This window comes from Lissotriton helveticus, chromosome 6 (genome assembly GCF_964261635.1).
Source record: "Lissotriton helveticus chromosome 6, aLisHel1.1, whole genome shotgun sequence".
NCBI classification, from domain to species: domain Eukaryota; kingdom Metazoa; phylum Chordata; class Amphibia; order Caudata; family Salamandridae; genus Lissotriton; species Lissotriton helveticus.
In genome coordinates this window covers 206019528-206032054 of record NC_136067.1, presented here as the reverse complement: position 1 = coordinate 206032054, position 12527 = coordinate 206019528, and the positions used below count along the sequence as shown (strand labels likewise).

General features: G+C 43.4%; 1 protein-coding gene across 1 annotated transcript in view; it reads left to right on the top strand.

Annotated features, from left to right (window-relative positions):
• Positions 1-12171, top strand: part of LOC144761294 (cytochrome P450 2K1-like) — a 585479-nt gene extending 573308 nt beyond the window's left edge. The window contains exon 9 of the mRNA XM_078646742.1: positions 11421-12171. Coding sequence (XP_078502868.1) covers positions 11421-11602 — 182 coding nt within the window. The 3' untranslated portion in view covers positions 11603-12171. The remainder of the gene's footprint in view (positions 1-11420) is intronic.
• The last annotated feature ends 356 nt before the right edge of the window (positions 12172-12527 follow it).

Genomic DNA, 12527 nt, shown 5'->3' with positions numbered 1-12527 from the left:
ACATACTAAAAATCCGTCTTGCTTACAACAATTAAAATTCTTGAAGTACAAATATAATACGATTGTTACTAAAAGGGCTCATATTGGTGTCCAAGCACAAAAGTCTAAAAAGCTGCTATTAAAGAATAGGGCTGGGAAACTTCTAGCTGCCACGTTAAAATTTCAAGATAATTCCTTTAAGTCCTCACAAATCTCGTCTATTACGGACCACACCGGATCTAAAAAATTCCAAACTGAAGAAATACTTGAAGTTTTTCGCGACTTCTATAATAAATTGTATACTCCTTCCAATCAATCCTCTTTTGCCCAATGTCAAGATTTTCTAAAATCAATTCCGATTCAGTCAGTCTCTGAGGAAGATCGCTCTATTCTCAATGACCCTATCTCGTCTGAAGAAATAGTGAATGCTATTAAGGCCACACGTTCTGGTAAAGCCCCTGGCCCTGATGGTTATCCCATATTATTTTATAAAACATTTCTTCCTTCGCTTGTCCCTAAGTTACAATCGGTCTTTAATTCTTTTGTTCAGAATGGTTCGGTTTCTGGTTCGGCTGCTGAAGCCACCATTGTGGTGATCCCAAAAGAGGGGAAAGATCATTCGGATCCTAAAAACTTTCGTCCTATTTCCCTCCTAAACATGGAAGCAAAGATTTTTGCTAAAATCCTAGCTAAACGATTAGAATCCTTTATTCCCCATCTGGACATCCTTCCCAAACGGGTTTTGTAAAAGGCCGTCTGGCAAGGGATAATATACGCACTTTCTGTCACATTATCGGTGCTGCCAAGCGATCGCATCTCCCTGCTGCGGCCTTGGCCCTTGATGCGGAAAAGGCCTTTGACAAGGTGTCTTGGCCATTCCTTCGAGCTGTTTTATGCGCTCATAACCTCGGAGATTCTTTCATTAATATGGTAATGTCCCTATATTCCCAACCTAAAGCTAATATTAGAGTTAATGGTGCTACGTCTTCGTTTTTTAATCTTCGTCAAGGCACGAGACAGGGATGTCCCTTGTCCCCTCTCTTATTTTTATTATCTATTGATCCCCTTCTCCGGATGATTGACTTACACCCTGATGTAAAAGGTTTTTCTTTTGGCCCTCATTGTCTTAAAACTGCCGCTTACGCGGACGATGTTCTAATTTTCTCGGATGATATCGCCTTGGCCATCCCTGCTATCTCTGACACCATTTCCTTATTTTCAAAGGTCTCGGGGTACACCCTCAACAAAGATAAGACGGAGATGTTCCCTTTAAATGCCTATTGTTTTCCTGCCCATATGGGTTTGGCTGGTTTTAAATGGCAATCTAAACATCTCAAATATCTGGGAATTTATTTCTGCTCCACTCTTCAGGCCACTGTGGCTTATAATGAGTCCCAGACTCTCCTCAAGGTCCGTAGTCTGTTAGATACATGGTCTCCAAAACACATCTCATGGTGGGGTCGCCTACAAACTTTGAAAATGATGATCACGCCGATCATTAATTTTGTTTCCTCCATGCTCCCGCTTAAATTGTCTGTTTCCTTCTTTCGGGAAATTGATGCTATAACATCTAAATTCCTATGGAATGGCAAACGAGCTCGTTTAGCATATAAGTATTTGCGTCGACCCTGTGATATGGGAGGTTGTAATTTTCCTGATTGGGAGAAGTACCAAACAGCTTTCTTGGCCTCTCAAGGAGCGTTGTGGTTTGCTCTTCCATCTCGACATGTTCCCTCGTGGTTGCTAGTGGAACAAGATTTGGCGGCACCTTTACCTCTTGCTTCTTTGTGTACTACATCGTCTTTGCATATTCTATTTTCACGGTCTATTATTCTTGATACAATTGCTGCGGTCAAGAAATTAGATAGAAAGATGGCCATTCCTCTACATAAAACTAGATGGTCTTCTATTTGGAGGAACTCCAAAATTAAACTAAATATTTCTCCCACCCTCATGACATATTGGGCAGCAAAAGGTATCTCTCTTGTTCAGCATCTGTATAGTGCCTCAGGGGACCCCTTACCGTTCTCTTCCTTGGCGCACACACACTCTTTGACAAATCTCGATTTTTATACCTTTCTTAAAATTAAGGTTGCCGTTTCTAAGGTTCGTCTGCACCCCTCTTCCTCCACCATTTCGCTGTTCCACATCTGGATCAAATCTGGGCATGTTGCCTCTAAAATATATAAATTTTTGTCTGCTACCTCGCTTCCTGATCAGACGATTGTCCAACAAAAATGGTTACGGCATTTTGACCATAATATCACGGACCATATCTCTTCCGAAGCTTGGCAATCCATTGGTAAATTGTCTCTTCGTAATAAAATAGCTCCCTCCCTTATGCAATCCAAGTTTTTCTCGATCAATCTCCTCCACTGGACGCCTGTACGTCTTCACTCGCTCAACCTTAAAGAGGATGATCTATGCTGGAGCTGCGGTTTGGAGGCTGGGGATTTCCCCCATATGTTTTATCACTGCTCCTTACTTAAACCTTTTTGGGATCTCATCCAAGAACACTTATCTCTTATTTTTAACATTGAGCTTCATCTCTCCTTATTAGGGCCCTTGGCTGCTCCTACCCCGCTTCCTTTGGACCCTTTGGAATTGCAGCTACTAGATCTTCTTTTGACTGTTGCGGTTAAAATCGTTCTTATGGAATGGAAATCCTTTTCGTCTGTATCTTATCATACGTGGTGGGCGTGGATATCCTTTTTACGTAGTGCCCACACCTCGGTCGATCTAGCGCACCTTACACCTTCCATTTCTAAGGGGGTATGGACTGCTTTGGATGAATATATGGAACTTTCCTCGAATGGGTTAATCCCCCAGTTCCCTGTTGCTCTGTCTGTCTAATTATTTTCTGTCCTTGGCTCTAGATTGGGTTAGTCCTGTGGGAATCCTTCTTTTTCTTGTTTCTGCTTTCCTGTCCTCTCTTCCCTTTCATCTTTTTCTGCTACTATTTTCTTTGCCTTTCTACTTCTCTTTCTTTTCTTCTGTTCCCTCCCTTGTTCCCATTCCTCAATCAGATGGTGATACGGTCTGTTTTTGTCCACGGACGCCCTTTATTGGATCAGACCCTTTATTTCTCATCAATTTCTTTTGTATTTTATTCGCAAATATTGTTCTCACTTATCAAGTTGGGCTCCGGTAGGCATTTTATCAGCTTGTGACTGATTGTATCACTTATATTGTATCTGGTTTTACTATTTGTATAATTTTCTTTCTTAATAAAACCTTCTTGAAATCAAAAAAAAAAATTGTTGACGGACCACTATTTTAGTTGTGGATGGTGACTGCTATGGGGTTCGCTGTCAATAAGCAATTTATTAATTTCTTACACTCATAAGTCTGCGCCACATTTCCTGTTTGGGAAATTGGATTTTTTGTATGTAGAGCTAGAAGGGTTGTGAAATCTCTCAGTTAGGAAATGACTAAACAGGTAGAGAAATATTTCCCCCAAAATTATAGAAAATGACTAAACAGGTGGGGTCATATTTCCAAAGAAATTACTTGGCGGTACAAGCAATTTAACAGTGCTGTGCTGCATCATTTAAAAACGCAGGGATGCATCGTATTCACAAGAGTACAGTGCACTCATGTTTTTTACCTAGCGCCAGCGCTAAAAAAAATGCTGAGCATCAATGCAGACACCCTTGCCCCATGGGGCATGGGTGCCTGCGTTGCAGGGATGATTGCATCTGTGCAGGAAGGGATACCTTCCAGCGGATAAATAATCATTAAAGGTGATTTGCTCCTCTCATGTGTGTTGCAGAATATAGCACACATAGAAAGAGCAAAACTTGAGGAGAAATAAAAGTATTTCTCCTCGTTGCGCCACTCTAATACATGCTTTCCAATGGCTTTAGGGCCACATTTACAAAAAAGTGGTGCAGCGCGGCACCATGAGCCATTTTGCTGCATTGAGCTGCGTCATTTCAAAAAAGCACAGGGATCCATCGTATAAACAACAATATGACACATTCATGTGCTTTTCCTTGCGCTGGCACAAAATTGGCTGCCAGAAAGCAATACCCTCCTGTTTAAAAACAATCACCCCTGCAACAAAGGTACCCTTACAACATGACGCAAGGGTGCCTGCGCTGGTAATTATGTCAACGAAGTTGAGACAAAATTGTTTGGTAGCTATATGTTCAAAGTGCACTGTGCAGGGTTTGGAATAAAAGAGTACTTATTTCCCCATATTGCTTTGAGGTCAAGAACATACTGCACCTCCGTTATCCACTGTTTTCCCTTCTTGTTTGAGTTGCAATACAAAGCGAGCCTCGAATCACCAATGCCCTCAGGTTCCACACCTAGAACCTGATGATATTTCACTTCTTTGTTCTGAAAAAAACTAAAGATACATTCACCGTAGAAACTGTAACAATATAAATAAACAGATATTACAGATTAAAAAAACTGTACAAAATAAGTCAGAAGAACAAAAATAAAAAACCTTCTAAGAAATAAAGGGGCAGATTTATGAAGGCCTTGCACCGCCGGTGCGTCACTTTTTCCCATGTTAAAAATGACGCACCGGCGGCGCAAGGCCTTCATAAATCTGCCCCAAAATATGTAACCAACAATGCCATTCTAACATATTGCTAAGCAATATCATAACAAAAATGTTGTTATGTTGTTATACAAATTGGCATAAGACTTAAACATTACTATGTGCACAATCTTCCAGACTTTTGGGTAGTTTTCTTATACTTTTCAGTGTAACCCTTTCACCATTGTCTAATCCCCCCTTAGCTGCTTGTTTGTTACCACTTCCAAACCACTCACCACTCTCCTCACTGTATTCCCCAGACTCTATTACACAGCAGCTTTCAACCCGCTCACCACTCTCTCACTGTTTTCCACAGACTCCATTACTCTTCCATTTTTAAATCTAGGTTCTTCAATGACCTCTTGACTGCCACAACATGCATGGGCATCACTTCCATTTTCCTGTCCATTGACCTTTGCTCCAATGTCGTCCTCCCACAATTCTGATTTCGACAATTGTGGCACACTACCAACTTCCTTCCAAACTTCACTAAAATCACCATCCGCTCTCTTCAAAATACAAAGCTTGCCATTAATTAATCTGATTGAGTTACACAAAACTTCAACAACTCCTTTGGGTTCATAAATCTTAGGCTCCCCTTTAGGTTCACATCCAGAAATGAATACTTGGTCAAAAAATTCCAAGACAACATCTGTATCTACCTTGTCCACTACCTTTATCGTGGGCCACTGGGAAAACAGATACATTAAAACCAATATAAATTCCAGAGAATTATCAAGAGGCCCTACCGTCTATGGCCACAGACTCCCAAGGATGCTTAGAAATCAAACAATCAATCATCGGAAGTCTTAATGTTTGCAAACACTTGTCAGCTGTTGGACATTCTCTTACAAATATTTTCACGGTAATGTTCACGCCTGGCCAGCAAAACCCATTTTTGACAACTGATTTTGGTCTTTAGATACTAAAATGCCCTTTATACGTCAACTCTAACACTGTTTCACACAAAGTCACCGGTGGAATTACCCCTTGTCCTCTTATAGGTATGTCCTTCTCTATAGATAGATCGGCTCTAACGTCCTATAAAGGTCTTATAGACTGCAATAAGTCACATTTATTTGGCTACATCTCACTCACATAAGTCTTAACCAACTGAATAGCGGTATCCTTTTCTTATTCTTTGAGCCATTCTTTATCCTTGACTGCAGTCTTACCACTATCATGTAGTAGAGCCACCTGAAACTCATTCCACTTTTCATCCCCACATTATTCCATATGAGTAGGCATTCCAGACAGAAAATCTGCCATAAAGTTACTCTTAAATTCAGATGAGCGCTCCTCCCCCATGAGGGTATCAGAACTGGTTTTCCCTTCTATAGAGCCTGGAGCCCGGCTGTTTCTGTAGGTCCTGGGAATGTATAAAAGAACCCCCCCATGGCATATTCCAGTCAAACGAGGTTGTGCTAAAGCTGTCCTTTTTTCAGACCGCTTCCAGATAGCAAATGTGTGCTGCATGGTCAGCAGTTAACACCCATTGACGGGGAACATCCTTTACAACGCAACTTTTACAACGCACTACCATTATGACACAACTTTTACAACGCAAGTTATTACAACGCATTGCGCTGGGGGCGCTCTAGGATAGGAAATAGTTTAATTACTATCAAACACCTTCCCTACTATCCACGGGGACTGGAGTTGGAATAGTAAATTAAACTATTCACTATCCAGCGCCCCCCAACGCAAGTCGTTGTAACGACTTGCATTGTAAAACCTGCGTCGTAATGGCATGCGTTGTAAAAGCATGCGTTGAAACGTCATACATCCCCCATTGACCCTTCCCTGGGTTCCAAAGCAGACTGTTGTCCTCTGAGCCAAGGTTGTTAGCACTCCATGCCAAGAATGTTCCTGCTCATTAGGTATGATGAATGGCATAACTGGTGTTAAGACAATCAGACAGCCTAAAATGCATTTTAAGATAGTACTTTTCTGGTTGAAACATTTAAATCAAACTTATTTAAAAAAAACATGTATTCAATAAAGTTGAAGTGTTTTCTATGCTTTTCCTAAAATAAAATAGAGTTAAGATTGTAATCCCATCTATGCTTACTCTAGGCTTACACAGTGAAATAGCTATTGGCTTTTTTTCCCTTCTGCAGCACACTAGCCACAATGGGCCAGACATGCAACCCTTTTTTGCAGTCGCAAATGGGAGATCCTCCCGTTTTCGACCATAGAAAATGTTTCAGGTATACAAAATAGCATTTGCGACTCTCGCTAATAGGAATAGCGAGTCACCATGCCATGTACTGTTGTGTTGTGACCGCATTTGCAGCTATAAAACACTTGCAGTTTACCACCTACTTCAAGTTGCTGGTAAACCACTCGCAAACAGGAAGGAGTCCCCATGGGACCTCTTCCCCTTTGTGAATGGGTGCGGAAATATTTTTGCAGTGCAGGCAGTGGTCACAGGGACCACTCCCTGCCCTTAAAAAATGAAACTTAAAATCCTTTAAGGAAAAAGGGCTGCATTTAAAAAAAAACTGCTTTATTTAAAAGCACTCCTACACATGGTGGACTGACCCCAGCGTGCCACCAACACTGGGAGTGCTAGCCATTCCCAATGGGGTGGCAATTTGTGACAGCCTCATTAATATATTAATGAGGCATGCAATTTGAGACCCTATTGGGAATCACAAACATTGTCTGAGACACTGTTGTACATTAAGTTTAGCGAGTTGCAAACTGCGAGTAGCAATTTTGTGCAATTTGCGACTGGCTAAACTTAATGGTCGTACATCTGGCCCAATATGTATTGTTCCCAAATTTGATAAAATATCACACTGCCCACTGAGCTTTCAAGACATGTATGAGGGGTAATTTATAATCGCATAAGAATCGTCTTATTCTACATGACAAAACATTTTTTCCCTGGAATGTGTCCACAGCCACAGCACAGCATTGCTCCTGTTAGATATATACTGCAGCCCCCTTATAACAATTAACTATTTGACTGTCCCTGCCATTGGTTCAACATTCACGAGGGTTAGAGTTATCATTATTTCAAGTAACACAACGCTGCAGGACACCTCGCTGGTCTGTGCTGCGTGAAAGGGAGAGGGCAGTAATGCTCCATCTCTCTTAAGAGATCTCTCTTAAGAGGTGCCGCATTCCTGCTCTTTCCCTGCGTTGGTGCACATCTGCTGCCTACCACTCACACAAGCACCCTAGCTGCATGGTGCACGGGTGCCTGCATTACAGGCAGGATTGTTGTTGTGCAGGAGGGACAAATTCCTGCACAAAAACAATCTTCTGAGGCTTTTGAAGAATACAGTACACACAGAAAGAGCAAAACATTGGGAGAAATAAATATATTTCTCCTCCTTACGCCTCCACTGGGAATGCATGGCATTCTGGTGCATTCCCCGGTCTACCAGTATTGGTTAATCTGGAAATGCTTCAGAATCCATGGGTGGAGTGTGGGAACACTCCTTGTTGGACTTTGCCCTTTTGGCAGGTTCACCCCTAAACTTTTTGCTTTTAAATGTAACCTGGTGTTAGTTGTTTTTGGCTTCTGCGCACTTTAACACTGTGTCCCAGTGTAAAGTGCGTGCGCAATCTGAGTGTGTGTGTGAGATTGGCCTGCCCTCCCATAGGAATGCATGTGGGATCTGTGTGTCCATGGTAGTTCCTAATGTGAGAGGAGTGCAGGGGGGAGTTTGGTATGTGCGAACTCGTGAGATTAAATGCTGCGCGACGGTGTGCGCAGATTTACTGTGTCTAGTGTGGGAGTGCCACTTCTAGAAGTTGGCGTGTCTGTGCAGTGAATGTGAATTGCCTGTCTGGCTTGTGATTGGCTGGAGCTGGCGGGTGTGCCTGGCTCCAGGAGTCAGGATGGGTCTGCCCGGTGGTGAATGGGGAGATCTGCATGTTGATGGCAGAGAGGAGATGCACCTGGGACCTGAATAGGGCTGTGCCTTCCTTCTACAATGCTGGCTCTCCCCCATGTGGTGCGTCTGATGTCCCTAGCCTGTCCTGTGAATAGGGAGAGGGGCTGAGCAAAGCAAAGTGCTCAAGAACCAGTGTGTATAAAAGGGGCTGTGACCCCATGCAAAGTGTTCTCTGGATCCTATCTTGAGGGGGGCCTGCTGCTGCTGCTGGGCGCCAGGAGGTACCGCCACTGGGGACTGCCTCCCTGCCTGGTGGGCCCTGTGAGCTGGCCCCTGGGCCCAGCCTTCCCCCCCCCCCTCTACCTTCCTTCCAAGACTTTCCTGGGACTTTGGTTCTCCAGCACCTATGAGCGCTTTATTTTTCCACCTAAAGAGCGCTTTGGCTTCCTACTGAAGGAGCGCTTTATTGCCCTGAGGAGCGCGTGGGCTTTGCAGCTCTGAGTTGCACCTCGTGGGCAGGGGATCCCAAGGGTTGGGATTCCCCAGCATTTGTCGCATTTTTATTCTAATTCTTAGCGGGTGCCCACCCCACATTTTCGCCACCTCTTTGATTTAATTTATAGCGGGTTCACCCCGCTTAGGACTTATGTGATTAACGGGAGCCTACCCCGTATTGCCTGCAGCAGATCACCGCCGCAACCCGGAAGAAACTGGAAGTCAGGCCGCGTGTTGCCTGGCATGGGGCGCGACTTCCGCTGTCCCGACGAAAGCCCCGCGCCCACGAAATCCTATGAGAACAAGCCAGAAGCCGACGGGAGCCCACCCCGTTCTCCGGCGCAAGAGGGAGAAGCGAGGTGAAAGAAGAGTAGAAGGGGGAGCCTGCTCCGCACTGGACTGTGCCCGCAAGAGAGGAGGAGTGCTGCAGTGACTGGCAGAGCTCCCATGTGGAGAAGAGAGCCCCGTGTGCAGCTGCCAGACCGGCGAAGAATGATCAGAGTCCCCCAAGTGGTAAGTGAAGATGGGCAGGGGGGCTCCGCGAGTATAACAGTGGGGCCGCTCCAAACCCGGCCTATGTCCTGAGCGGGCCCGCCGTCTCGGGCCGCTCCAACATGGGGGGAACCATTGATTTAAGAAACCCCAGTGTGGGGCCCTGAGACAGAGAGGCCCCATCTGCCAGTGGGCCGCTCCCACGTGGCCATACTTGTTTAAAGGGCCAAAGGGGCCCGTGTTCTCTCCCCGTGTTGGGTCCCCCAGTGTTTGAGTGCCCGAATTACCTCCAGAGCCGGTGCATGGCTCCAACGCTTGGCTATTGTTTCAGAGCCTACGTGGCTTCACCGAGGGGACACCTGATTATTGTTAGAGCCCCTTGGTTCCCCTATCTGGCACAATTTGTTTTCAGGGCCCCTGAGAGCCCTTGCCGCATTTTTCCCTTCATCAAGGCTGCCCAGCAAGTAGTGGGCAGCTGCACAGTTTAGGTTGCTCTTTATTTTAGGGGACATGTGCTTTGGGATTTCACAGCTGCCCAGCAAGTAGTGGGCAGCTGCTACGTTTAGGCCTTAACCTCTTGCGCACTCTTCTTTTGGCTGCCTGCGCAGCCTGCCCTGACACTGCAGGACAAAGGGCGTTTGAGCCCCATGGAAGGCCAGTTAGCCTGGGGTCAGTCTCTAATGTGATTCTTGCGCAAGGCGATTGGTGATTTGTGTTACGATGACAATTGCCTAATGTGATGTATGCGTAATGTGCAATGCCTTTATGCCTGTAATACCTCTAACTGTATTTTTATGAATAGGAGGTTGTTAAGCCTAGTATAGTTTATGCTAGTCAGTTTATGTGTCCCAGCGTGATCTAGGCCTAAGGTGATTAAAATTGCGTATTGTGTACCTACCTTTTACCAGTGATTACTGGTTGTGTTCTACACTTGTTATTTTGTGCTACAATTATTCTATGTTCTAGAAGTGCTATTTCTACTAAGTGCTGAAAAGCAGGTGTTTGGAAGTCCTTCATAAAAAACACACTGAAGGGAGATATATTTTATCAAACTTTTTCTGGGTGAACTTCATCACATTCGATCACACTTCGTGGTAACAGTAATATTGCAAATAGCAGAAATAGACACATGTTTAACGATTTTCGAAAATATTCCTATTGGCTTTAGTAGCATTCCTAATGTTTGACTTAGAGTAATTTGTTTTAGCATGGTGTTGTAAGATTGTGGTAAGTAAGTGCACGTGGCTGCTGGCTTGTAGAACATATGCCAAACATGTTTGGCGTGCTTGTAAACAAGTTTAGGAACAGCCATGTGCTGAGAAAACCAAGATGCTCAGGATGTATCTCAAATGGGGGAAGTGGTCTTCAGAGGAGTATTAAAATGTATGATAGTTGAAATGAGACCCGAGCGAGAGTCTATGATTTAGGCTATCTCTTTATTCCGGCCTGACCAATCAAAATCTGAGCCTGAGAGTGAGCATGATGACTGATGCCTTCAATGTGGGAGGAAACTGCATAATCAGTCCAGGGAAGCATAGAGGGTGACATATCCTGAAGCTGCTAAGGTAGTGAACATCGCAATAGCAGCGTATTTGGCTTCCAATGAATAGTAGATGCCATAATTTATATGTGACTTAAGTAAGTGGGCAGTACGAGTGACAACTTCTCCACCAAGCAGCAAATGTCAACAGTTAAAGAAGTAGACATTTCAGTCATATTTAAAACAGGACACATCCATAATGTGTGGGGCTATCGAGCTAGTCATGGCGATCTTGTCTGCAGCTAAATATTCATCAATATAACTTGGGTTTCTTGTCAATCGTCTAAAAGTCAGAATCTCAAAAAACTATGGGAAAATCAAAAAAAACTATGTGGCCAAGATTTCTGAGTTCGAAATCTATTTTTGTGAAGCGACCCCATTAAATGTGCAAACATCACTCACAACGAGAACCAACAAAAGGAAGATATGTGAGAACGAAATCAGAAGACTAAAGTAGTTTAGGTGGAGTCAATTTCTAATCATTTCAACTGCTCTATAATTTTTGTTATAGGTCGAAGAGTCTGCATTGGTGAAACACTCGCCAGGATGGAGCTGTTTGTGTTCTTTTCAACTTTGCTGCAGAAGTTTAATTTACATCTTCCTCCTGGAGTTACCCAAGTTGATCTAACTCCTGCAATTGGACTCGTTACACCCCCTCAACCTTTTAAAATATGTGCATTTTCACGCTCTTAAAAGTTTCTAAGTAGCTCGTCAATGTATAAAGTCTTATTCATTCTCACCAGTATCATCCTTGATTTTGTTTTGTATTGCCGTTGATCCATTAAACTGAGCTTTTTATCCACACGTATAGAATGCAAAAAGAAAATATATAATGTGATGTTCAAAATATTGATATGGAAGGATATGGATATGTGAGGACACTCTGCAGGTCCACTGTCACAAACTGTTTGAGAGAGGAGTCACCAAAACATTTCTTATGTTAATAATTCCCAAATGAAATAAAAAAAAATAGTAAATCAATGTATTGTGCTAAAAACATTCCAATCTCTTGTTTGGTTGGCAAATATGATTCCAATAGTTCTGCTTGGAAAAGGTAAATGCAGGATCATGCTGGGAAAAAAAATAGCCCAAGGTACCAAAATGAATCTGGCCCTCGTTGGTGAGCCAGAAAACTAAAATAGTGGCCAATGTTTACAAATCAGGCCAGTTTTGAACTTGTAAAGACAGTATGAATATTTTGCAAGGTGTGTGAGACTGCATGTATTTGTGTTTGCTGCAGACAATGTTTGTTTTAATACAAGGAATTCGGAATTCCTGTCCTTTACTTTCTGATCTTTCATCCAACTCTCAAGCCATTGCTATTAATACCTGGCTGGCTGGAGGTTGTGATTCGGTCGCTCCTCTACGCCGTATTTCCACCCGTCGACCCAAGGACTCCAACAGGTGGTTCACAGACCACCTAAAAGATCTAAAACTGACCGTACGGCAAGCAGAGAGGCAATGGAGAAGAAATTACTGCCCCTCATTAAAAACTCACTATCTAACATCTCTTACTGAGTATAAAAAAGCTATTATAGCTGCCAAAACCATCTATTTTTCAACAAAAATAATGACAGCAGAAAATAAACCTAGGGAGATTTTTGGCATAGTGAACGAC